The sequence below is a fragment of the Trichomonascus vanleenenianus genome, assembly GCF_965637985.1.
Source record: "Trichomonascus vanleenenianus strain CLIB 3782 genome assembly, contig: TRVA0_032S, whole genome shotgun sequence".
NCBI lineage: Eukaryota > Fungi > Ascomycota > Dipodascomycetes > Dipodascales > Trichomonascaceae > Blastobotrys > Blastobotrys vanleenenianus.
This window is the reverse complement of record NW_027481855.1, coordinates 44,772-70,385: the sequence shown is the minus strand read 5'-3', so window position 1 is coordinate 70,385 and position 25,614 is coordinate 44,772. Positions and strand designations below refer to the sequence as shown.

The following is a 25,614-nucleotide window of genomic DNA, read 5'->3' as shown; positions in this document are numbered from 1 at the left end:
CATATATTTCCTACATCTAGGTTGACGCATTTTTTGGCTGCATAGCCCTTTTCATCGGCCTGATATGGTATTACCGGTATCAATCTATTGTCGCTCAGCATCTTTCTTTCCGTCTGCCACTTCCTGATGCAGGGTTTCGATGACTTGGTTGCCACGAATGAAAACATTATACGAAAAAATACTCTTTCTGCATGCTTTAGCAAGAAGGAAGGCTATTTTTCTTTAGTTTTCTGTCATGCATTTACCTCTACACGCCTCTGGGATACAGAAGACGTGTATATAGGAACTGTAATCCAAGCATAACTGTCTCACAAATGAGAGACATATCCTACTCGCTATGCAGATCAGGGGAAACGTCTTCGCTGACAGGGAGAGTCAACTTAGTTAATTGATTCCAGGGAAAACTTCAAGATGCCTATACGCGCAATAACACCCATGTACTTATTGTTCTCCAAATTGATTAATTTTATATGTGCTTGCTGTCAGGCGGATCATGTCAAAGTTTGAAGATCGGTAAATAAGATAGAAGAATGATTACAATAATCAACAAAGGAGTTAATCCAAGGGCCAGCTATCACCAAGAAAGGCTTGTCGAAATTTCTTCGATTCCTGGTCAAGCTAATTTGATAGGATGATATTTTTCCGATGCTAGGTTTGGCCACTCTAAAAACTGCATCAAGTGAATATCTCTTAAGCAGTGATTGCTTGACAATTGACCCCCGTTTGTGTAGTGTAATATTGAGTGTTAAGGTTACCTCCGCCGCAGGAAGGTCATGTTTATATTTAGCTCAACATGCCCTAGTGAGTGGAAGTATAAATTTGCCAGCTTATGATGTAGCATTCTAATTTGCTTTGTCGTCCTTGGGCTAAGGCTTAGAAAATTCGTTCCTCTACTTTTCACTCGACCCTGTTTATCTCACTAAATATGTACGAAGAAGAAGAGAATTTTTTCCCAAGATACCTGCGGCCATTGGACGAAGTTACTATTCGCAGTCATATCCCGCCCTCCCCAGGCGAGATCAAAGCACAGCTTGAGAATAAGGAAGAAACGGAAAGAAAAACGAAATACACATCTGTTATTGAAAAGATACTTCATTGGCCACCGACCCCAGGTCAAGATGGTCAGAACGAGATCAAGATCAAGGTGCATGGAGAGTTAGTACCTCCGAAAGAGAATAGGCAGCGTCTATTCGTGGTTCAGATTTTAGCTGGTAGCTTGCCCCTTGACGAAGGGGCAGCAGTGGCAGAAGTATTCGATCCGTTTACATTTGTGGGTGTTCTTGTCCCCCCATCAATCGCTGCGGACAATGCATATTCTCATACGGTTCTTTCATATGAGCTTTTAGCAGAATTGCAGGGCAAGATAATACCGAAGTACTATGGCTCGTATACCATGACTGTTCCAGTGGATGGCCATTTGAGCTACAAGCATCGGGAAGTCAGGCTGATTTTGAGAGACTATATTAGAGGATCTGGCCTCGACGATGTGAATCCAATCTCGCTTAACAGAGACCAAAGGCAGATCCTCATGGAGAAGGTTGTGGAAGCAGAAGATGAATTCTACGAAAGGGGTGTTTCAGTCAAAAATTGGTTTGATACACAATGCGTTATTCTTGCTGACAGAACTGATATGCAAATTGTTGCATGGAACTTCGCCAACGCAACATTCAGTGACGGTAAAATTCATCACTGGAGAGAGTTGGCGGATATCCCCGGGCAATTGTCTAGCCCAGTACTTAGGTGGAAAAAGTCTATGCTTGAGGATTCTCGCTTTAGCGATTTCGTTGACTGGCCATGGGGCAGATGGCTGCGTGAAAAGTATAAGTCCACATTGTCATCGATTACTGAATGGGAGAAGGAGCTAGTTTTCGGGTTGGATGATATTGAGCCAGAGGGTGTCGATCGGTATATTAGCACGGACGACGATTATAACGCACGATCAAAGGATCGTGCGGCTTCCCAGCTTAGTGGTGGTAATTGTTCGTCCGGGATTAAGACGAACCAAGAGGAGAACAAAAAAAGAGGTATTGCGGAGGAGGAAGAACCAAGGAACAAGCTTAAGAAAACTGTCCACCCAGAGTAAAGCTTTTTAATATGATTCATTTGATGGACGATCACCATTTCACGATGAGATCACTTAATTATTAATTAACTACTCTTTACATAAGTAGTTTATCTCATTACAAGAACTAGCGCTCTCAGAGTGGGCAGCGAACTCTATCGAAGTGTATCAGATTTGAAGCTGTACTAACGAGAGCTACTTATGATCAATTGTTATTGCTGCGTAGCCTTGACGGGCCAGCCCTTCAACCCTCCCGTAACTCCGCTATGCGGATACTCACTTGACTAAGCTATATCCTAGTGTATTAATCATTTAATGTTCCTATAACTTATTGCTTATTTAGTCGCCTGTTTACAGAGGCAAGCTTGCTTAGTTTTCATCTGCACAGGGCCAGGACTTACAGGAAAGGCAGTCTCAAATCATATTAGGCTGGTGAAGTGAAGCAATCTATATAGCCCTGGTGCTTACCTTCTTACTACCATTTATATTACGAATTTGATCATACTTGTTCGATAAGTAGATCGATTTTCCGCCAACTTAATAATCAGCGCACTACATAATGACTTCAAAACTAGTATGTAGGACCGACCCTCCACGTAGTGGAGCCACGGGGGTCTGGGGGCTGGCCCCCAGGAAGCACTATGCGAATCTAATATACTATTTACAGAAAAATGGGGACTACAAGTTATTCCAGAGGTTCTTAGCGTACTGGCCGACAGAGGCAATGTCGACTGACTCTGAGCTGGAGCCGTCACGGGCCTGGACTTCGACCTTGCCCTCCTTGAGGGAGCGCTTGCCCGCGACAATGATAATCGGCACGCCCAGGCTCTTGGACGCCCCAAGAGCCTGGCCAAACTGGTTCGTTCTGTCGTCCCAGACGGCCGAAAGCCCTTGCTCGGTGATAAGTGAGCCAATATTAGATGCGACCTCCTCATCACCACACACAACCAAACAGTCAAACGGTGCGATGGTTTTGGGCCACCTGAGTCCGTCGTCGTCCCGCATCGTCTCCGCAATGCATGGAAGTAGCCGGCTGACTCCTATGCCGTAGCAGCCCATCTCAATGGGCACGGTATGACCTGCATGGTTAAGCACCTTAGCTTCAAAAGTCGAGCTGTATTTCGTGCCGAGAAGGAACGTGTGGGCCACCTCAATGGCGTGCGTCAGCTTGAGCTCTCCGTCGCAGTTGGCACACGCATCGCCATCAGCGACATCGACTACGCTAACACCGTTCAAAGTAGTTGTACCAGGCTTGGTCACGCGAATTTCCTCAGGAAGATTCGGCAACTCGACAGTCTCGTCTACTGTTTCGTCTACGACGCGGATGAACCGCCTCTGCAGCAGCACAATCTCATCTACACCCTCTGTGGCTTGGTACTTCGCCAAGGCATCCTGACCCAAAATATCCATCCTGATACCGACTTCCTCGTGCACGCGGGCGACATTAATGCTGCGATCCACCGCGCAGTAGACAGCCACGAGGCTGTCGGTCCCATCGTCGGTGAGGTAGTATTCAACCTTGATTTCGCGGCTTGAAGTTTCCTTGACGATCCCTATGGCCTTCTCTATGTTCGCAGTGTACCCGCAAGACGCGCAATTGGCAACTTTGTCCTCACCATGGGGGCTCAGCAGATGGTACTCGTGGGACATCTCACCGCCAATGGTACCTGTATCGGCCTCAGCAACTACAATTGGTACCCCCAGGCGTTCGAATATTCTCATATATGCTTGCTTGACAGCCTCATAGCTCTGCTGGGCTTCAACCCGGTTGTGATCAAAGCTGTACATGTCCTTCATGGTGAACTCCCGGGCGCGTAGCATGCCGCCTCGAGCCCGCTTCTCAGCCCTGAACTTCTTACCGATCTGATACAACCTCAGAGGCAGCTGTTTGTAGCTCGAGACGCCAATCTCACGCACGAGGTTGGTCACTTCTTCTTCACAGGTCGCAGCCAGGACCTGATCCTGTTCCGGGAAGCGGTATATTTCACTCCCGCTGATGCGACCAGACTTTCTCCACAGATCGCCGCTCGAGAGGCTTACGAGGCTCAGCTCGGACCCTTCAGCAGAGTCCATTTCCTCGCGGATGACCCGCTCGATCTTGTTTTGCACGCGGAACCCGAGAGGAAGCAGGTTATACGTCCCGCTTCGCCCAGTCGAGTGCACATAACCCGACTTGACCAGCAATTGCGTCCCGTCAATCCCCCGGTCGCTCACGGCCTTGCCAATCTGCTTGTTCAGCACCGCCCCGAGCCTCGACAGTCGTTTCATTAGGCTCTCCGTCTTCCCCGTCTCTGGGAACAAATTTTCCCTCCACCCCACCACATCACTTAATACCCTCGCGACACGACCGGGGACCCTATATATGGTACAAAGAAAATACCTGATTACGCTCAATTGGATTACTTGGGGGGGCCAGCCCCCCAACCCCCCCTTAGCTCCGCTTCGCGGAGGTTTTTTGAGGTGATATACGGCAAAATATCATTCATATTGAGCAACTCCACTTAATCCTGACCCGTTCTACGTAATAATGAGTTAGGTCTTCTGTGGATTACTGCAGGGGTTCGAATAAAATTTGCATTGCCAATGGCTTGTTCTCATAGCGTATTGCTACGGATCGTTAGAAACTCCTAGTTTTGTTACCAACTCTAATGTCATTAGCCCCGGTTACAGCCTGTAACAAAACTCCCAACTCTGTTACTAACTCCGGTTACAACAACCCAGTTACAGCCATCGAACACGCTCCATTGACACATCTCTTCAATTTCTCCGCGAAGCGGAGCCATCGGGGAGGGGTCGGGGGTAAACAGTCAGTAGCTTCAATTAGCTTCGTGGCGACGACATAGCGGGGGTTTGGGGGGTGGAACCCCAGCAGAGAGACTGTGCTCTTTTGGGGGCTTTGCGGAGGGTAAAAATCATTTATACATTCATTAAAATAAGCGTTCCAAATATTAAAAAAAATTTGTTATATAATTGTATCCAAGTATTTTTGGTGGTTCTTTTGATTGCAAAGGGGGGTCCGTTTTTACATTTCACTCATCATCATGGTTCTCAACTCCGGAATTTGTCGTAGCATTCGTCGTATTCGTCGTCGCGGTCGTGGTCGCGTTATGGTTCGTTGCCTTGGACCCAATGACCCCCGCCGAGGACGCCGAGTTCTTTGCGTCCTCGAGATCCTGATACCCCTGCGGCACCGTGTTGAGGCTCGTCGAGCCGGCCCGAGAGAGCGGGCTTCCGCCAATAGAAATCAGCGAGGAAAACGAGTCGCTGAGCGCGTTGACCGAGTGGTCAAACGGGTTCTGGTGCAGGAAGTTACTTCCGGCAAGACTGCCACCATGAAGCGCGTGCTGTTGCTGCTGTTGCTGGGCAAGCGACAATGGAGCCACGCCCTGCTGAGGCGGCGGAGTCTGCGACGGGAAGAAGGGAGACCCGTTGGGCGGCGTCCCTGGAGCACTCACATTGTACCCGTAGCCCAGTCCGCCACCGCGAATGTCAGCAAAGCTCTTGGTACCTCGCAACTGGTTAAGCTGTTGTTGCTGCTGCTGTTGTTGTTGTTGGGACTGGTGCGGCTGTTGCGGTTGTTGATGGTGCGGCTGTTGCTGGAGGTGGTGCTGCTGCTGGTACTGCGGGAACAAGAGGCTCGGGTTGGTAGTGGCCGGGGGGAACCCATGCTGGGGCTGGGGCTGGTGCAGCTGGCTCGAATAGTAGCCCGAAGAGTCAAACAGGCCTGGTGGTGGCGGTGGAGGCGGAGGAGCCATCATGGACGGCTGGGATACGCTAGTCGCTGGGGGCAGGAACTGGGAGGACCCGGTCGAGGTAGGGGGCGCCACAACCTGTCGCGTAACGACTACAGATCCGTTCTTATCCTGGCCCACAAACAAGAGTCCCAGCTGGTTGCACAACAGGATAATGACTCGTCGCTGGTGCTGGTTCAACGAGGGCGGGAAGATGAGCTCGGATCGTGCTCGATCGTCTCGGAACAGCAGCATTTGCGAGTAAAACTCGAGCGTCTCGGGGTCATTGAGGTCCACCTTGGGAGCGGAAGATCCCGCTTGTCCACCGCCATTGGCATGAGCCTGCTGGCCTGCGGCCGAAGACGGCTGGTGGTGCACATGGTGCTGTTGCTGTTGCTGCTGTTGCTGCTGCTGCTGGTGATGCTGTTGCTGCTGCTGCTGTTGCTGGGTATGGTGAGCAGCACCGTGGTGAGCAGAGTTGCTGCCACTTCCACCACCGACATGGTGCTGGTGGTGTCCCGTTGAGCCGCTGGCCCCGTGGTGGCCATTGTTTTGGTTGTTGTTGTTGTTGTTGTTGTTCTGGTTATTGTGGTTGTTATTGTTGTTATTGTTGGAGTGGTGGTGGTTGTTATGGTGGTTATTGTGGTGCTGAGCAGACGAGCCTACAGTCGAAGCGGTTAATACCTTAGAAGGTCCGTGGTTGTTGTTGTGGTTGGTGTGGTTGGTGTGGTTGTTAGACTTACCATTAGACTGCGATCCGGGGCCGCGATGCTGCTCCTCGAGCTGGCCGCGACGTTCTCGCTTTTCACGCTCGATTCGCTCTCGCTCGGCAAGGGGCAGCATCTTCTTGTACTCTACTCGCAGCTTACGGCCGCCAATCTCACGTCCGTTGAGGTTCGAAATGACGGCGCCCGTCTCCTCAGGGGTCGTAAAGTTGGCAAACGCCAGCCCCCGGAATACGCCGTTATCAAAGTGGTAGTTAAAGGCATAAGGCAATGGCAAACCAAGCGACGTCATCACGTCCAAAAGCTGCTCCTTCTTGATGGCAAAGGGAATGTTCTTAATGACAATAGCAGTGGGGATCAACTCCTCGTCTCCACTGTTACTGGTGGAGCTCTTTTCAGCAGCATTGGCGGAACTCGAGGAAGAAGACGCGGCTTGTTGGGCAGAGGCGGAGACCGTCGGAGAACCGCCCGTCGTCGTGGAAGTATTCGTAGAAGAGGTGGGAGGAGAGGTCGTCGTCGTGGTTGTCGTGGCGTTATTCATAGAATTCATCGAGGCATTATTAGTCGTACCAGTCGTAACATTAGCATTAGAAGAGAGTTGGTGTTGTTTTTTGGCGTCCTTGGTCGTCCCGGCGTGGTTGCCAATGGGCGAGATGGCGCCCGCGCCCCATTGAGAAGACCCAGAAAGCCCTTCATTAGGCCACTTTGGAGCAGCAGGAGCAGCAGGAGCCTCGTCAAAGTAGTAGGCACCGCCGCTACCCAAGTCGTGGGCGCCAAACGCGTCAAAGTGTCGCGACTGCGCGCGCCGCAGGCCGTTGCCTGAGTTGCCCAAAAAGGAAGACGCGCCCGACCCGGCGAGCCCGCCCCACTGGCCCTGGAAGGCAGACGAAGTCGTTGTCGTTGTCGAAGGCCCAGTCAACGAGGAAAACGAAGACACGGGTTTCAAGAAGTTCGACGACGCATTCGGGGGCGTAGTGGTGGCCGAGCTAGCCGTAGTGGCGTTTCGCTCCTTGCCAATAGTCGCTGCACCGCCACTGGTGGCCCCGGAAGACGAAGAAGGGGACATTGAAGTGGCAGCACCGCTTTTTTGCTGGGCGGCAAACAAATATGGTGTTGTAGTAGCAGAATCAGTCATTTCTCACAACACACACAGCAAACAAAAAAAAACTAAGAAAAAGATTTATCGTTTGAATTGGGTGGTTTTAGTTTCAAAGGAATGTTGGTCAAAAGGAAGGATGGGAGTAGAATGTCGTCAAGTTCGTAAAATCGTAAAAAACGTCACAAAAAAAAAGTGATGGAAAGGTGGTCGTTCGTAAAGAAATGCGAAATGAAGCAGTCTCAACAGCTTGTAACTCGCCTTCTCTGATATCCTCTATCTTCATGTTAGCCCTCTTTCGACATTAACTACTCAAAGAGTAAAATAGTAAAGATGTAAAGCCTTCGAGAACCCTTTAGTACCTTTGACAGTCCTTTAATACCTTGGACAACACACCCAAAGAAATAGTCGCCAAAGAACAGTTCCCTACTTCCTTTTACGCACTTTCACTTCAAAAGCCACAAATTATAATAGCCACAAATCACAAAAAAACATACCTCGATTACTTTTTTCTTTTAAGTCCTGTCGATACACAAATCGCAAGATGGAAAGAACAACGCCGGGAAACGGGGGGATGGGAAAAATTGTGTGTGTCCTCTCCCAGCCTCTCGTTTTCCGCAGTACAGCAAACGCCAGCCCCGGAGGACCCTTCGGAAACCCGCGCGCGCGCGCGCCCGCCTGCCCCCCTAACCCCCCGACCGGGTTTTCTCCTGCGGCGCGGTGGGCCAATGGGCTTCCGGCACCTGTCGCAGATCCCACGCGGTGCGGCTTGCTGCGGCTCACCATGGCTGGTCGTCGTGTAAATGGTGGGTCCAATTTGGTTACCTGGCCCCCCAGACCCCCCGTGGCTCCGCTTTGCGGAGGGGCTCGGAGATTATTTCTTTAGAGTGGGATTCATCATGCAGACAGCCCGCTTGGTAGGGAGCTCTCTCCAATGAGAGGTGTGCATTGCCGCAATGCCTAGGTCTTCGCGTATGTGCCTGAAGGCAGTACTGTAAGCTCTATAGCCCTAACTGCAGTCATACTTTAGCCGGTATTACCGGCTAGCTGTACACACACCCACACACACACGTCCGCTGTATAACTACTATGGTATACGTTGTTACCCGCTAGCTGTACACACTGTGTAACTACTACGGTATAAATTAAAACATATCGTAACGTTCTACGGATAATAAATTAAATATACGATATATGCGATAATACTTGGTCAATTAGTTGAAGAGAGCCGATCCAGTCGCTTATGGTATGAACCAGCGCAGTACGACTTTAATCTGATAGCCAACGACTTTATATACATTTAGAACTACCGGTACCCGGTGCAATGGGAGTTTACACTAGGGCGCAGGAACTCTTCAATCTCTGATGTCTTTGTTTTACGTTTGAGTAGACCGAAATGAACAAGTATATCAAATATGTTATAGAAATCTAACAGCGTATAACAGTTATCGCACCAATTGCTTCATGACTCCTCTATTTTTTGGGAGTACCGGGTAGTACAAAGATATAAATTGGCGACGCGTTATTCAAAGTACAAAGCGCCTTATTACATTTCTAGATGAAAAAGTATCCAGCTATTCTGTAACGTAGATCGCCTATCCTAAACAGAGAGTCATCGCTAGAGGAAAAAGACATCCATTATGCCAAGAAAGTATTACCAGTACATCTACCTCCAATTCAGCCTCATAAGTAATCAACTACTATCAACAGTCTCCAATCTAGTCTATGATCAACCAACAGCTTTTTTAATCCGGTCACATAATCAATTAACCAAAGCAGATACCAATACACTACATTACATAGAGATCGGCGGCGCTACGCCAGTAAAACACCAAATGCATGTCACATAACTGGAGTCGAACTAATCTTGCCACTAGCAGATGTAATAAGCCAGATGCCAAGAACTTGAATTGGTGATTCTTTACACAGTTCCTTGCTGACTACTAAGTAACAGACTATTAAACTAAGAAGCTATCAGGAGGTACTCGTTATTGTTTCGTCGGCACAGACCCTCCGCGAAGCGGAGCTACGGGGGGCCTGGGGGGCTAGCCCCCCAGGTGTGGCACAAGTCCACTGTAAACTACTTCATACATCCTGTACAATAGCCAGGCCAATTGACTTAGAAGACCCTCCGCGAAGCGGAGCTACGGGGTCTCGGGGGCTAGCCCCCCAGGAGTGGTCGACGGGCCAGTCGGGAACCGAAACGGGAAGGTGTAAAGTGGCCTGCACCCGCGCGGGCGCACATAATCGTCGCTTTTCGATTGGTAATGAGATCGAGTAGAGATCTGATAGAGAAATGGCGGTTCCATTACGGGCGTTCGCGAGGCTAGCGACGCGGCGGATCGTGGCGGTCGGAGGACCCGATGCATCCAAGTTCCTCAACGGACTTATCACCAACCGCATCCGGGAGGACGCGCTGGGATTCTACGCCGGGTTCCTGGGCGCCAAGGGCCGGGTCATCACCGATAGCTTCCTGTATCCGTACTCTCGGGGTCCCGGGTTCGCTGGGCTGAAGCATGAAAACGGATTCCTTGTCGAGATCGACTCAGAGATGGGCGGTCGCATGGCAGGCATGCTCAAGGCGTACAAGCTGCGGGCTGACGTTGAGATCAAACCGCTCGAAGAAGCCACAGTGTGGGCTGTATGGGACGACACCGAGGCGGTCAACGCGTTTGGATCACTGGAAGAGATCTTTGAGAATGACAGCAACCGGCCGTTCATTGGTACTGTAGACGAACGGGCCGCCGGAAGCTGCACTCTGCGACTTGTCCTGCCGTCTGGAGTCTCCCCCTGCGAAGTGCTAAACGAGCGGTTCGTCCAGGACATGGAGGAGGCAGACATCAAAAACTACCGCGTGCGGCGCATGATGCTGGGCATCCCCGAGGGCTCCTCCGAGCTCGTCCCCGACAAGGCGCTGCCACTGGAAAGCTGTATGGACTACATGGGCGGCGTCGACTTCAATAAGGGGTGCTACGTCGGCCAGGAACTCACCATCCGTTCACACCATCACGGGGTTGTCCGCAAGCGGGTCATCCCTGTCGTCCTTACCGACGAGGCTCACTATGCGACCCAGGAGCTCGCTTACGACCCAGATGCCAGCTCCCATCTCCAAATCACCCCCTCCTGTCTCGTAGGCACTTCAATTGTCGATACCACGGGTGCTACCGCTGAAACCTCCAAACTGGCGCCCTCGCCCTTCGCATCATCTTCCGAACCTTCCTCTCGCGCCCCACCGGCATCAGGCTCTATCATTGCCGCCGAAGGAAACGTCGCCTTGGCTTTGGTCCGCCTCGAGCACTTCGCCAACCCGGACGCTCGCTTCGCCATCCGCATCCCAAACCCGGACAACAGCACCAAATCCATCCTCATTAAGGGCTTCCAGCCCTACTGGTGGCCCGAGTAGCTCCTCCCTTTCCTCAATTGTACATAATACACCACATGTCGATGCCCCCAATATACACAACAACCACCAGTCTCTTTCTGGGGCGCTGCCCCAGACCCCGTAGTTGGGGGGAACCCCCCAAACCCCCCTTTCTCCACCTGTGTCTCTTCCTCCGCGTAGCGGTGCCCCAGGGGGGTTTGGGGGGACTGGTCCCCCCAATTACACCCAGTTCCCATCTTTTCGTGTGTTGGTACAACTGTAGCTTTGTTACAGCTTTTGTTACGCGTTGCTGGGAGTTTGTTACGAGGTGATTGGGAGTTTGTTACAGTCCATCACCCTGCTCACACTGGGGCGCTGCCCCAGACCCCGTTAGTAGGGGGGTTGCACCCCCCAATCCCCCCCTCCTTTACTGTCCGCCAGTGAGATCCTCCGCGCAGCGGAGCCCTAGGGGGGTTTGGGGGGACTGGTCCCCCCAAGTAACGGGGTCTGGGGCAGCGCCCCAGTGTGCACGGTGTAACTGGAGGGGGAGTTGTAACAGCCGTGTCACGCGTGCGGCCGAACGGCAGGCGCCGCGTGCGGCGGGGACCCCTGCGTGTCTCAGAGTGGCACGATGCGTGCTGAGGGTTACTCACCGTCGCGGGCCCGGGGACGCGGGGTGCTGACGAGTACGCCGAGGTCCGGGTATGAAAAAAATTCTCCGGAAAATGAGTCAAAAGACGGAATAATCGTTTTATAAGGCGAGGCTTTTTCCGCCAATTACGAAGCAGCCAATTACTCTATTTATTATAACGCATTGAATAAAGATGTCGAATTCCCCTATGTTTGGACCAGACGGCGTGTCGAGATCGGGCACCCCGGCCGAGGCGTCTGAGGACGTGCGAATCCTCGGGTACGACCCGCTCATGGCGCCAGCGCTGCTGCAGAACGAGATCCCGCTGACCGCGGAGTCGCTAGCGGCCGTGTCGCGTGGACGAAAGGAATCCGTTAAGGTGATTCACCGAACTTCGGATAAGATGCTCTGTGTCGTGGGTCCCTGCTCGATTCACGATGTGGAGGCTGCTAAGGAGTACGCCGGGCGGCTCAAGAAGCTGGCTCAGGAGCTGGATGGTGAACTGGTCGTCATCATGCGAGCCTACCTCGAGAAGCCTCGAACCACCGTCGGGTGGAAGGGTCTTATTAACGACCCGGATGTCGATGAGTCGTTCAACATCAACAAGGGTCTGCGCGTGTCGCGAAAGCTCTACTCTGATCTGACTTCTCTGGGCCTGCCTATCGCTTCTGAGATGCTCGATACTATCTCTCCACAGTTCCTGGCGGATCTGGTGTCACTGGGTGCCATTGGTGCTCGAACTACGGAGTCGCAGCTGCACCGAGAGCTGTCGTCGGGTCTTTCTTTCCCCATTGGGTTCAAGAACGGCACTGACGGGTCGGTGGACATTGCGATTGACGCTGTCCATGCGGCCGCAAGCTCGCATCACTTCATGGGCGTCACCAAGCAGGGTCTCGCCGCTATTACGACCACTAAGGGTAACGAGAACTGCTTCATCATCCTGCGTGGAGGCACCCACGGCACCAACTACGATGCAGAGTCTGTTGCTCAGGTCAAGACCAAGCTTGCTAAGAAGTCGCCCAACACCACCATCATGGTCGACTGCTCGCACGGAAACTCGGAGAAGGACTTCCGTAACCAGCCAAAGGTGCTTTCGGAGGTTGCCCGTCAGGTCTCCCAGGGCGAGACTCAGATCATTGGCGTCATGATCGAGTCTAATATCAACGAGGGTAAGCAGTCGGTCGGGCCAGAGGGCAAGGCCGGTCTTAAATACGGTGTTTCGATCACGGACGGCTGTGTGTCCTGGGAGTCCACCGAGGTCATGCTGCGGGAGCTCGCCAACGCGGTCAAGGCCCGTCGTGCCCTGAAATAACTAATCGCCTTTTGTACTACTAATTAGTTTTAACGGACTCTCCAATTCACCATCATCAGCGCATTTGGGGGGCTCAGCCCCCCAAACCCCCCGTAGCGACGCTTCGCGTCGGTTATTGCGGCATTTGTACGATATATCAAAGTAGTCCTTACCAAATTTATGTACATTCATGTTCTTTTGCTACATTTTTATAACATTTCATAACTCATCAAACTTCATAATATCTCCTAGTTCTTAACCGGTTAGAGCCCAAACATGATTTGGGTATCAACTTATTCGAGATAATAATAAGTCATCGTCCCAGCGTAGTACGTGACAGGGATTGGATAAACCACTGGCGGGACTGGGTGAACTGGTACATACGGTTGCTGGTAAAACGGACCAGGAGAAGACGGCCCAACATACTCATCTCTCGACACAAACGGATCCTTCCGGTCATCGTATCTCTCCTTCTTATCATCCTGATATCCCCGAGAGTCCTGGCTGTATGGCCGAGGGTCCTGATTGTATGCTCGAGAGTCCTGGTTGTATGGAGAGTTCTGGTTGTATGGCCGATTGTATGCCTGAGAGTCCTGACCATAAGGCTGATGATACTTCAGCGCAGATTTGGTCTTCTTCCTCTCCTTCATGTAGTCATTCTTCGACTGTGAATTGCCCATCTTTATCTTTCTACGCAAATACCAGTAAAAATTGCCAAGTTAAAAGCCAAGATTTGCCAAAAAGCCAAGATTCATGTACCCTTGCTTTATAGCTCTACCAAAATCACGTAACCCACAGCCCCGTTTTGTTGGCGCAATACCCGCGTGATCCAACCGGGTTAAAGTCCGTGGTTGATCCGTAGGGGTCTGAGATACATACGTAGCTTGTTTTAACTAAGGGTAGGGATGCTGGTAACAAGACACTGGATTATTTCCTAACATAGAAACCCGTTGTTCTCCGAACTCGCATTTGTCCACCACCCAGCCAACCAGCCTGCTTTACCGTACATATAACGACGAAACACATTCCGGCTGAACCCATGGCAGACTGCCTGATTGTAGTTGGTTATGGGGCTGTGTCGGCATGCGGCTGGAGTACATACCGTTGATGAGCTCTGAACCAAATGTCTCATTTCCCTGCGTAAAATCACGTGCCTTGCATGCCCCAGCCCTAATCGCATAGACTAACCAAGCAGTTTATAATTGATACCTTGCATTTGTTATAAAAAAGTGTTTCTCAGTCCAATTCTATGCATTCTAGGTGTTGAGATGAAATAGCTACACCCCGATTGCGTTAAAGCAAGATCTCGAAAGAGGCTAGATACGCCAATCTCGAAAGTCGGTATCGAGCGTGTATTAGCGAGCTCTATAATTTCGAGGGCATCTGCAAGTGTACAACTCAATTCATAGTAACGCAGCAGCAGTAGCACGGTTAGTATCATATCAGGAGTATGCTATAACTCATAATCGTGCGCTAATATCGCTGCCGTGGTGTGGGAGTAGCTAGCGGTGGTGTGGTTTGAACGGAGTAGTACAAACTTCCAATATGTAATACATAGCATGAGTGATTGTATCAATTTAACCTTGTGACCGGTGAATTATGTAGCCCAGGTGGTTTACAGTTATTACAAGAGTTCGGACATCATTGGCAGTCCCATGAACTTTCAGCGCGTCGTAATTCACTCGGTTGTAATAACCCAGGGGGTGGAATAACTGGCAACCAAGCTCAAAAAAAGTCTATAACTTGTAATTACAAGAGTCTGCGTCATTGGCAATCGCATCTTTCAGCGCAGCCAAATTCACTCGATTGTAATACCCCAAAGGGTGGAATAACTGGTACCCCCAAGCCCGCGGGAACTCGTGAAAGCCAAACATAACGTCAAAGGAAGACAGCCGTGGGAACCTCAAAGCTATTGATGCCAGATAGCTCGTCATCTTTTCTTGGCTATGCACAGGGAGGCTTATAATGAGCGCCGTAATGTCAGAGGTGCGAGGCAGAGCGCGAGCCATTCTGCTGTAGTAGTCTTTGTCGCCTATCGACAATGTGCGGATCTTGAGCGCATCTGATGCAAGACAGGTCAAGGCACCAACCTCTTCTAACTGTGAAACATCCCCTGCCTCTATTTCAATGGTTGGAATGGGGAAGGACGAGGAGTAGTTTGAAATCGTTTCGGGGTCAAAAGCACCCCTCTGCCAGCTAAGGGCTAGGTAAGTTATCGCCTTTTCAATTGTGATGTTCTCCATACAATTCCCATTACACTTGACAGAATCGAGATTCTCACCGGTTATGCCAAATGGCCGCCGAACTTTTCTCGATAACCTCAATTCCAGTCTAGTCACGTTTTCAGGCATAACTAAGAGCCGTACATCATTCTTCAACATGTGAAGCGACGACAATCCAACAGTCTGCAGGTTAGGAGACCCTAAAAGGAACTCGTTAACCTTTGATATCGGAGTTCCCGGGGTATTGAATATCAAGTCCACATGGGTGAGATATTTCTGGAAGCTCTGCATGTAAAGCGTAAGGTGCATTGGATCCAACCGCGATGCGCCGACTATTTCTAAGCGCATGTTTGGGTGACATTGCACTAATGACCATAGCAATTCCATTTTTTCGTAATCATCAAGAAGTAGCTCTACCCGAAGTATCGTAGGCGCGGATATGACAATTTCGTTAGAGAATCGAAAAAGCTCTTCAACTTGATAATCGCTCACTTCTATTACGAGTCGCTCGAGATTTTCCAATTCCAAGGCGAGCTTAACCAAGGCGTCCGAATCCTCTTCATCGTCATAGTCGAAATTATCAATAAATACATCGCGGATATTGTCTCCTTCCCCCAGAAGTATCTCGCATATACTGTCAACGTCGTCAATGGTTGCTTTCAGTCCTGGAATGTAAGCACCGTCTATACTGAACTCGATGGTATGAAATTTCAGCCGACTGGCAATATCGCAAAACCTTGTGCACGTGCAACTTAAGGCCGGCAGATCTTCACTTGTTACTAAATAATGGCAAATTTTGTCCAGAATCTCGACTGGAAGGTCGAGTATGTTTATTGCCATTGATACACTATGCATGCCGTTTATCGCATTATTTCCAAAAATGCCTCTCAGATAATTACTTATAGCAATTTTCAATACAAACTCATTCCCCGATATTTCCCCATCAACTAGCCTAACAGTACTTGCAATGTCGTGTTATACGAATTACCGTAAACCGCTTTCAGTGTACCCCACAGTATCCATCTCGAGAGGCTAGAAAGTTGTCGTCATCACATGCATATTTGCGCGCGCAAGCAAATACGGTACACCTGCGATACGGGGTAACGCATGTGAAAAGTATACGAGTAGCGAAGACAGACAGTTCCATCACATAAAAATTAATTGGGTCCATTAGAGCCAATTTTTAGTGCAACTGGTTCCGTGGTTTGAAAAAAGCCAGCATTTATTGCCCTGCGTTTTATGGAGGAATCCATACGTATCGGCTAGTTTAGGTATAGCTTCTCCGCTGGTGGTTAAAGACCGCAGATTACACCCATAAGTGTCAGGCTTCAACATCCTGATCAGTATATAAGACCTTTATACAGTCTCAATAAGAATCGACTCTACTTTCCTAACAACTTCCCTTGTCATGTTTTCCTCATTTCCGCGATTTACTGCTCAAGCCCCGACCAAGGACTCTACCTCCACGCGACTGGCTGAACTGGTTGAACTGCTGCTGGAGCTGGAGCTGGAGCTATTGCTCGAACTGGGCATGTAGCTGTAACTGCATGAATCAGAACCAAAAGCCGTGATGGCCAAAGATTTAGGCAATGCCATTTCACCGGAAAACAAAAAAAAAAGGCAAGCCTCGGGAACCTGGAAGCAACAATACCAAGAAAGTTGGTAGTCGACCTTACACATGAATGATGAAGAGATCGGTATCTTCAGGGTATCTGGAAGAGCAGAACTCAGTTCATCGATATTACCAATCACAGACAGTCAGCTCAGGTCAACCGGCACATCCTCAGTCCTCATTACGACAGATTGCAAGGTGTCGTTTCGCACCCGATATGCCAAAAAGCCTCGCAGTCCCTTAAGCCTTCATAAGACTTAAGTATTAAGATATCATCCAACACGACAATTCCAATGTGAGGCTTAAGTGGCATTAGGAGCGGGGAAATTTTTCTTTATCTTCAAGGCATCCAAATCTACAACACAAAAGTATTCGTCCACAATTTTAAATAGCTTGCGATCCACCGCTTCCCAGGGAAAGTCGATAAGCTCAAGGTGAGTCAACCGTGGGAACCTCGAAACTGTTGATGCGAGATATTTCCTCAAGTCCGTTTCTGTAGGCTCAGGGAGGCTTATTTTGAGCGTCCTAATATCAGAGGTGCGAGGAAGAGCGCGACTTATTTCATTGAGGTAGAACTTCTCCTCGCCTCCATGCGCTGAGCTAACCTCAAGAACAAGCGTGTCCGATGCGAGCTGAGTCAAGGCTCTAAGCCCTTTTGATACCCACGAATAGTCCAGCTCTATTTCAATAGTTGGAATAGGGAACGATGAGGAGTAGTTTGAGATCGCTTCGACATCAATTGGCTCATCTAGATAGTGAAGAGATAAGTGAGATATAGCCTTCTCGATGGTGATATTCTCAAGACGACTCCCGTTACATTTGACAAAGCAGAGACTGCTACCGGTTATAGCAAAAGGATGTTTAACTCTTTCAAATCTAGATAGCCGCAGTTCAAGTTCAGTCACCCTGTTGGGCAGAGTCAAGAGGCGCACATCATTGTGTAACCTGAAAAGGTCGTACAATGCAACCGTCTACAGGTTAGGAAGCTTTGAAAGAGTCTCATTACCCTTTGGTATCGGTGCTTCTGGGGTATTGAATGCCAATTTCACGTCTGTGAGATATCTCTGAAATTGATGAACGTTAGACGGAACATGGAATGGATCTAACCTTTCGGCAGAGATTTCTAATCGAATGTTCGAGTGATCTTGCACTAACGATCGTAGCATTTCCAACTCTTTGTCATCATCAAGACGTACCAATGCTCGGATTAATATAGGCGCAGGTATCACAGTATCTCTTAAAAGATTTTCCAAGAACCAGCAAATATCGTCAATTTGAGAATGACCTTCGATTTCAGAATGACCTTCAGTTTGAGAACCCTTCACTTTTATTACGACTTTCTCAAGATTTTTCGCCGATAAAATGAGCCCAAGCACCATGTCCACCCATTGTCTACCGCCATAGTGAACGTCGCTGATTAACACATCACGGATATTATCTTGTTCCTCAAAAACCACCTGGCATACTGCCAAAACATTTGTAATGAAGTCTCCCGTTCCCGGGATCAATAAACCACATCGATTGAGCTCGAAAGAATGATATTTTAGCCTATTGGCAAAAGCAGAAAAAGTGTGGCATGTGCGCTCCAAGGGCAACAAAGCTTCATCCTTGATTAAATACCGGCATATTTTGTCCAGGATCTCGACTGGAAGGTCTACTATGTTCATCGCCATTTATCACTTCTTGCTATCGCATATTTCTCATATATTACCTAAGAGGACCTTCATTAGTTCCACAATATTTGCCGTCAAGTTAGCTTTCCAACCCGATAGGCACTTAAAATAAATCGCTTCCGAATCCCCACGGGTGTACTACCGGTAAGTGTCAAGGTTAAACGGTCGGCTTTCAATCTAGATTTGCGCGCGCAGCCCCCTCCAGTCGTTACAGTCAGTCCTCGATAAGAGAAATTAATTCAGGCGCCCGAGATTTCATTTATTAAGTATTTTTCTGTATTTGAGACATGGCTACGAGAACCAACCTTGAGTGGTGGATTCGCAGTCGCTTAAATGCCCAGCGTTTGTTATATAGGATTTATAGATCTAATTCTACGATCCGAAGGATAGAATTCTTATGTAACAGATAATCTAGATGCCATCTAGCTAGTCCGCTGTAAAGTACCAGGTAAAGGTAAACAGCAATTGGCCGGTTTTTAAGTCACTAAATGTAATTATATACATAAAGCCTCAATGAGAATCCACTCTACTTTCCTGGCAGCCTTCATCTCCTTGTCATACTTTCCCTGCTTCGCTGCCTTCATTTCCTTGCCGTGCTTTCCATGCTTCGACGATTTAACGCGCAAACTCCGACTAAGGACATTCCCGCGGTAGGAACCGCTTGAACCGCTCGAACTGCTTGAACCGCTTGAACTGCTCGAACTGCTCGAATTGCTCGAACTGCTTGAACTGCTGCTGGAACTAGAGCTCGAACTGGACCCGTGGCTATAACCGCGAGGACGAGTATCACAAAAGTCTCGATTGTTCAAAATATCAGACAATGCCTTTTCATCATTCAAGCTCAATTTACCGACACCCTGTGAAACAGAATGCTTTCCCGCTTTTTTTGCAGCCTTCCTTCGATGCTTCTTTGCGAGCTTCTTTTCTTTGTGTAGCATCTTCTCCGCTAGTTTTGAATTCTTTTCGGCCCTCTTGCGGGCATCCTTTGCGTCTTTCTCACTTCTCTTGTCAATGTGCTTCCGGTACTTTTTCTCAAATTCTTCCTCTTTCCTGACCTGTACCTTAATTCGCTTGTGAGCCTTTTTCTCGGGCAATTCCTTCTTCCAGATTTCAAACACCGCATGACACATCCCCGGCGCGTACCATGGTAGCTTTCTGGCGAGGTTAAGCCTGGCCTCAAGAAGTTTCGCATTCTGTCGACCCGCTTCAACGTTGAAGAGCGATGTGATATTTCTCCTAAGCATATTCGGGGATGGAGGCACGTTGAGCGTCATGTCGGCGACGTATCCTTCAAACCCTTTGATTCGACGCTCAATAACAGTGAGTGACATATCTGAGAATTCTAATGGAGTCAACGGATAATGTAGTCCATACCTTCTCTGAAGGTCTTTCGTTGTAATCATAGTTGCCCTCAGACCCATTGGTCCAAAAAGATTCCTGTTGGCATCCTCCATGTACTCGATCACATTAGACGTAATAATATCGGATGATTTGTCGTCTGAACTAGCACTCATAAGTGCTCCAACCAGCTGTGCATTTTGCGTTGGAATTTCTCCCACGACTGACCCTGCGACTTCAACTGCTTTCAGGAGCTTGGGATGTACGAGCTTTACATTCAAGCCGTCAATGAACCCTAGGAATATGTCTCTTTCGATTCCAAAACTGTCAAGAATCGGAGCATAGCATCGCGCGAAGGATCCAAACTCTCTCGCAGTAGTCTGAGGAACCACAATGGGTCGTTGGATGATATTCGACTCAAGGTCCGGCGTAGACTGGGACTCATTATACTGAATCTGGGTTGCAACGTGGGGATTCTCATACGTTCCAGTCGAATCCATGCCGCGAGTCTCTAAGAATTGAGCTGATCCTGTGGAGTCTAACATCACCGAAGGGGTGCTAGGCTCATCATAGGCATCTCCATAAGAATGTGCGGAGCCTGTTCCTAACGTATCAGAAAGAGGCGTGTACGACGGAGGAGTGGACTCATGTGACGGATCCAAGTAAGCTGGATGAAAGCGAGGAGGATTACTCATTTTCTTGATAAAGCTTGCTCTCTTAGCCTTTAAATAAACCTATATCGCATTGAGAAATAAGTCCACAGACCTTTCAAGCATATATATGTCAGCGCGGCTCATGCGTCAAACGTAGCAAACGTCCAGCGGCACACGTGCAGTTAGTGGGCAGTGTAGTCCGCTGACAATCTGCGACCATACACCAAAAAAAGCCTAATAAAGCAGGATAACTATATGTTTGATTCGCATACGTACGTAGTTCGAGTATAGTCCTACTGCTTCACGACTTTTAATGTTAAGGGGTATTACGGTACTATGTGTCGGAGGCCGCTAGCGACATGTACCTGTGACCATGCATATCCATCGATCATCATTCCAATATCCATTGCAGTACGATACTCATTTAAACATAATTAATCATTTGAATTATGTCCACTTAGATTTCAAATTTGATCGTTTGTATCATATCCGATTCGATTTCAAACTTGAGATCGTTTGTATCATATCCGGTTAGCTTTCAAACTGAGTGCATGCCGTATTAAAGGGCTGAAAAAAGGGTAAATGGAATGGTCAGCCGCATGCCGCCATCACGATTCGAACCGGCGGCCTGCGCATGCATGCGAAAAATATCCGTTGACTCATGAAAATTACGGGCCCTTAATAGATAAAATCAGTCAGACCGTTTGATTCCTCGATATAACCGCCATCAGGATCCACAAAGAGACCATGTCGAAGGTTTACGTGATAGACGTTGAGAGCGGCAATCTCCAGAGTCTGGAGAACGCTCTGGCGAAGCTCGGGTACCAGGTCGAGCTTATCAAGACCGGCGATGAGTTCACGGCCAAGATGGACAAGATTGACAAGCTGCTGCTGCCTGGTGTCGGCAATTTTGGCCATTTTATGAATAACGTGCACGCCCGGAGTCTGGCTGGCCCGATCAAGCAGTATATCGCTACTGGGAAGCCTCTGATGGGCATCTGCGTCGGCCTGCAGGCTCTGCTCGCTGGATCTACTGAATCGCCTGATTCCAAGGGCCTCGAGTACCTCAGCCCGCTGAAGCTGTCCAAGTTCTCCGAGGAGGACAAGTCTGTGCCGCACATTGGCTGGAACGGCACGGTTGTGCACCTGAGCAACGGAGAGAAGAAGGGTCTTTACGGCATCGACCAGACCAAGAAATTCTACTTTGTGCACTCCTACGCTGCGCTTCTCGAGTCGATTGATGACGAGAAGATCAAATCACAGCACCCTGAGTTGGCTGGCTGGGACGTGGCCGTCTCGAAGTACGGCAATGAGCACTTTATCGCGGCCCTGGCGAAGGGCAATATGTTGCTGACCCAGTTCCACCCAGAGAAGTCCGGCGAACAGGGTCTAGCCATTATCAATTCGTTCCTGCAGGGGTCGAAATACACTGAAATCCCCGCTGGTGCTTCATCCTCCGAGCCCACACTTACCAAGCGAGTAATTGCATGCCTAGACGTCCGAACGAACGACGAAGGTGATCTCGTCGTCACTAAGGGCGACCAGTACGATGTCCGGGAGAGAAAGGTTGGCGTTAATGGTGAACCAGTGCGAAACCTCGGCAAGCCAGTGGAGATTGCCCAGAAGTACTACGAGCAGGGTGCGGACGAAGTGACTTTCCTCAACATCACTTCATTCCGATCCTGCCCACTCAAGGACCTGCCAATGCTTCAGGTCCTCAAGGAGGCTTCTAAGACCGTCTTTGTGCCATTGACGATTGGCGGAGGCATTCGGGACACAGTTGACCCTGAAACGGGTAAGACGTTTAGCGCGCTCGAGGTCGCCACTATGTACTTCCTCTCTGGAGCTGACAAGGTTTCCATTGGAAGTGATGCCGTGTATGCTGCAGAAAAGTACTACGCCAACGGCAACAAAGGCGACGGGACTTCGCCAATGGAGACCATCTCCAAGGCATACGGCGTTCAGGCCGTGGTCGTTTCTGTTGACCCCAAGCGAGTCTATGTCAACTCTCCAAAGGACACGAAGCATCACACTATCGAAACCAAGTTCCCAGGCCCCAACGGTGAGAAGTACGTTTGGTACCAGTGCACGGTCAAGGGTGGCCGAGAGGCTCGAGATTTGGGCGCTTATGAGCTTGTCCGGGCTGTTGAGGCTCTTGGGGCTGGTGAGATTCTTCTCAATTGCATCGACAAGGACGGTACTAACTCTGGGTTTGATCTTGAGCTGGTCCAGGACGTCAAGGATGCCGTGTCCATCCCAGTCATTGCGTCTTCTGGCGCTGGCAAGCCGGAACACTTTGTCCAAGTGTTCCAGAAGACTACCACCGATGCTGCCCTCGGTGCTGGCATGTTCCACCGAAACGAGTACACTGTCGGACAGGTCAAGCAAGCGCTCAATGAGAGTGGTTTGGAGGCCCGTTTGTAACTAATCTACAGTAATGCTACATTAGAATACCATATTAGGTGAAAATGAGATCTGTGTGTCTACTGTAATTGATTAAACCCATGAAGTGGAGAAATATCACAATATTGATGTTCTAAGAATGTGTATTGCCGAGAACAAATCAACATGCTCTTATACCATCCATATCACGATGTCTGCGATTTAATCTCAGACTGACCGGTCTTAGTCAAGCAAAAAAACTTAATTACCAATGAATAAACTATGCGTCGATAGACGTCGATAAATAAGTATACAAAAAATAGATAAGTTAAAAAAAAATCGTCTATTCTTCCTTTGGAAGACCAACCAATACGCTGAACTGGCCGCCAGCACCACCGCCTACCATATTAACCCCTCTAGTTGCAGTGTTGTAGATCTTCTTGGGAATTGGCTCATCCTCTGGCTCGTCCTCGCCAGCCGGTTTGCCATGGCCAAGCTGGAACACTTCGCCAAAGCCCCATGTCCAGGCAGAGCCATCCTCCTTGCCCAGCGCCATAGAATGGTCCACGCCGCACGCAATAAACTTCATCTTGGGCATGTCAATCTTTTCATCCCCCGAATTGCTCTCAGCGTCCAGCGCCTTGGTGATCTTGGTCGGTCGGAACAGGTAGGCTGGCGTTGTCCCGTCCTGCTCGTACACCGTAAACTCCTTGGGCAGCTCGCTGTTCTCAATGCCAATCTGGTGGAAGTTGGTCTCGCCAACAGCATAGACGTCGCCATCTTTGGTCAGCGCCAGCGAGTGGTGGCTTCCACCGTCAACCTGGACGATCTCAGTGTCGTCAAAGAAAGTGACCAAAGTCGGCTTCTCGACGCTCTTACCGTCTCCACTCTCCTCCGGGACGAAGCATTGGCCAAAGTTGTTGAGCCCCCATGCCCACAGCTTGTGGTCCTTGTCAATGGCAAACGAGTGGTACTCGCCTGCCGCTACAGAAATAATGCTCTTGAGCCCTACAACCTTGAGAGGGCCAAACGTCTTGGTTCGCAGCCGCGCGTTGACCTTGTGCCCAAGCTGGAAGCTCTGGCCAATGCCCCACGCGTGCACGTCGCCAAACTTGTCGAGAATGAGTAGGTGGTCCTTACCCCCCGCTACCTGCACTACGCCCCTCAGCTGCGAAATGTACAATGGCGTGTCCTGAATGCCCGTTCCCGGTCGGAATGCCTTGTCACCGTCGTCGATGAAAGTGCCCCACGCGTAGAGGTGGCCGTCCGCGGTCACAGCCGCCGACAAGCTGTCGGTAGCCGCAATGTCTACAAATACCGCGTTAGCGGGCACGTTTTCGACGCGTCCTGGACTGGACTCCTTGGGGTTCAAGTCATCGTCCTCGTCCAATTCGTCATCGCTGACCTTACTCGGCCGTCCCAGCGCGCCAGAGTCATTCTGGCCCCACGACCAGAGCTTGCCTTCGTGATCGATCGCCAGCACGTGAGCACCGCCTACGGCGACCTTGACAATGCCGACTTCGTCAATGGGCAGCAGCGGGTTGAGACGCGGTCGCATGACCTTGAGCACTCGAGGACCGAGGCCGAGCTCGCATATCGAGCCTGATCCAAAGCAGTAGACATTGGCCCTCTCCTCCGGCAGCTTGGCAATCTCGTTGATCACGAGCCGCTCTCGGCCAGACCGCGTAATTGAGGTCCCTCGCGCAGCCCTTCGGGCGGCAGATGGGGTTCGTCGCGCTTTCGACGGCGCAGCAGCCTCTGGAGTTGATCTGTCCAGTCGTGCTCGCTTCACTGGGCCATTGGCCTCGGCGGCTTCTCTTTTCCTTGGTGGCATGTTTTAATTATTTTGTGTCGATCCGGCCTATTCCAAAATTTCCAAAATAATTGGCACTTTTCCGTCGCCAATTGATTCTGTGTTTATCAACAATGTCAGAAACGAAAAATGGCACGATGAGGGTGTGCTCTGTTCCGCCCAAAACACCGCGCCAAACGAATTTTTCATTTTTCTCGTGCTGACGCGTGCGCGCGCAACTCCCAACGCGCGCCACCCGCGAGACATGCCGACACGCCGACACGCCGACTTCGGAGGTAGGGCGTTTAGCGCTACTGGGAGTCCCTCTGTGGCAACGCGTGGCGACATAAATGGGTGGATATTAGTGACGGTCATTTGAGCGCGTTGATTCCTTTAATGACGATTGGTTGGGTCTCTTCGATCTCTCTTGTATTAAATCGCCCGAATACAGCCGTAATGCTGGCTTACAGGGCCCAATTGGAGCGCAAAGCCTTGTGCTATACAAATATGGGCCCTTCTACGACAACATGCTACGATACATCCCCTTCTAGGAGCTGATTTATCCCAATCTTTTACGTTACTAATGGTTCGTGGTGCATTGTAGGATGCTTGATCTGATTCCCAGCCTGCGGGACAGGAATATTGCCATGCCACGATATGCACGGCCCCACATCTACGCCGCCTGTTATCTAGGTACGTTGACAGTTGAGATTAGGGGGCTTTGAACACATTGGGGGGACCAGTCCCCCCAAACCCCCCTGTGGCTCCGCTTCGCGGAGGTTGCCACAAGATCTCCGCGAAGCGGAGCTACGGGGGTTTGGGGGCTGGCCCCCAAGTCAATTGCAGAGAACAGGTGCATTCCTAAACAATAGCTATAGTCAATCCAACGGTAGCAATGGCTGCGCAGAACATACCTTTAATCTGTAACGGGCCTAGTTTGTTCCAGCTTGTTACTATTTTCCGTTACAGCGTTACAAACTCCCAGTTACCGGTTACTACTTCTAGTTACAGACTCACACATTTGAAGACTACCAAGTCTCGGCTG

The 25,614-nt window shown here is 49.8% G+C and overlaps 10 protein-coding genes and 1 pseudogene across 11 annotated transcripts; 4 read left to right on the top strand and 7 right to left on the bottom strand.

Moving 5' to 3' along the window:
* Window positions 1-925: 925 nt before the first annotated feature.
* Window positions 926-2,083, top strand: TRVA0_032S00672 (uncharacterized protein; the record flags this gene model as incomplete). The annotated part of the gene is made up of 1 exon (XM_076686041.1): window positions 926-2,083. The coding sequence occupies one exon, from the start codon at window positions 926-928 to the stop codon at window positions 2,081-2,083; it is 1,158 nt and encodes a 385-aa protein (XP_076539705.1).
* Window positions 2,084-2,740: 657 nt separating this feature from the next.
* AIM10 (putative proline--tRNA ligase AIM10) lies at window positions 2,741-4,330 on the bottom strand (the record flags this gene model as incomplete). Its single annotated transcript, XM_076686040.1, has 1 exon — window positions 2,741-4,330. One exon carries the CDS (start codon window positions 4,328-4,330, stop codon window positions 2,741-2,743), a length of 1,590 nt encoding a protein of 529 aa, XP_076539704.1.
* A 761-nt stretch (window positions 4,331-5,091) lies between these two features.
* TRVA0_032S00628 (uncharacterized protein) lies at window positions 5,092-8,176 on the bottom strand (the record flags this gene model as incomplete). The annotated part of the gene is made up of 3 exons (XM_076686039.1): window positions 8,112-8,176; window positions 6,537-7,890; window positions 5,092-6,455 (listed from the first exon to the last, which is right to left on the bottom strand). Exons 2-3 carry the CDS (start codon window positions 7,651-7,653, stop codon window positions 5,092-5,094), a joined length of 2,481 nt encoding a protein of 826 aa, XP_076539703.1. The 5' UTR covers window positions 7,654-7,890; window positions 8,112-8,176.
* A 1,734-nt stretch (window positions 8,177-9,910) lies between these two features.
* Window positions 9,911-11,017, top strand: IBA57 (Iba57p; the record flags this gene model as incomplete). The annotated part of the gene is made up of 1 exon (XM_076686038.1): window positions 9,911-11,017. The coding sequence occupies one exon, from the start codon at window positions 9,911-9,913 to the stop codon at window positions 11,015-11,017; it is 1,107 nt and encodes a 368-aa protein (XP_076539702.1).
* A 797-nt stretch (window positions 11,018-11,814) lies between these two features.
* Window positions 11,815-12,918, top strand: ARO4 (3-deoxy-7-phosphoheptulonate synthase ARO4; the record flags this gene model as incomplete). Its single annotated transcript, XM_076686037.1, has 1 exon — window positions 11,815-12,918. The coding sequence occupies one exon, from the start codon at window positions 11,815-11,817 to the stop codon at window positions 12,916-12,918; it is 1,104 nt and encodes a 367-aa protein (XP_076539701.1).
* Window positions 12,919-13,190: 272 nt separating this feature from the next.
* TRVA0_032S00562 (uncharacterized protein) lies at window positions 13,191-13,577 on the bottom strand (the record flags this gene model as incomplete). The annotated part of the gene is made up of 1 exon (XM_076686036.1): window positions 13,191-13,577. The coding sequence occupies one exon, from the start codon at window positions 13,575-13,577 to the stop codon at window positions 13,191-13,193; it is 387 nt and encodes a 128-aa protein (XP_076539700.1).
* A 1,056-nt stretch (window positions 13,578-14,633) lies between these two features.
* TRVA0_032S00540 (F-box protein) lies at window positions 14,634-15,974 on the bottom strand (the record flags this gene model as incomplete). Its single annotated transcript, XM_076686035.1, has 1 exon — window positions 14,634-15,974. The coding sequence occupies one exon, from the start codon at window positions 15,972-15,974 to the stop codon at window positions 14,634-14,636; it is 1,341 nt and encodes a 446-aa protein (XP_076539699.1).
* A 1,059-nt stretch (window positions 15,975-17,033) lies between these two features.
* Window positions 17,034-18,404, bottom strand: TRVA0_032S00518 (annotated as a pseudogene). The gene has a single exon. A coding segment is annotated over exon 1 (1,371 nt).
* Window positions 18,405-18,898: 494 nt separating this feature from the next.
* Window positions 18,899-20,518, bottom strand: TRVA0_032S00496 (uncharacterized protein; the record flags this gene model as incomplete). The annotated part of the gene is made up of 2 exons (XM_076686034.1): window positions 18,899-20,450; window positions 20,508-20,518. The coding sequence occupies 2 exons, from the start codon at window positions 20,516-20,518 to the stop codon at window positions 18,899-18,901; spliced, it is 1,563 nt and encodes a 520-aa protein (XP_076539698.1).
* Window positions 20,519-21,142: 624 nt separating this feature from the next.
* On the top strand, window positions 21,143-22,819 carry HIS7 (imidazoleglycerol-phosphate synthase; the record flags this gene model as incomplete). The annotated part of the gene is made up of 1 exon (XM_076686033.1): window positions 21,143-22,819. The coding sequence occupies one exon, from the start codon at window positions 21,143-21,145 to the stop codon at window positions 22,817-22,819; it is 1,677 nt and encodes a 558-aa protein (XP_076539697.1).
* Window positions 22,820-23,120: 301 nt separating this feature from the next.
* SRM1 (RCC1-like domain-containing protein) lies at window positions 23,121-24,611 on the bottom strand (the record flags this gene model as incomplete). Its single annotated transcript, XM_076686032.1, has 1 exon — window positions 23,121-24,611. One exon carries the CDS (start codon window positions 24,609-24,611, stop codon window positions 23,121-23,123), a length of 1,491 nt encoding a protein of 496 aa, XP_076539696.1.
* Between the last annotated feature and the right edge of the window lie 1,003 nt (window positions 24,612-25,614).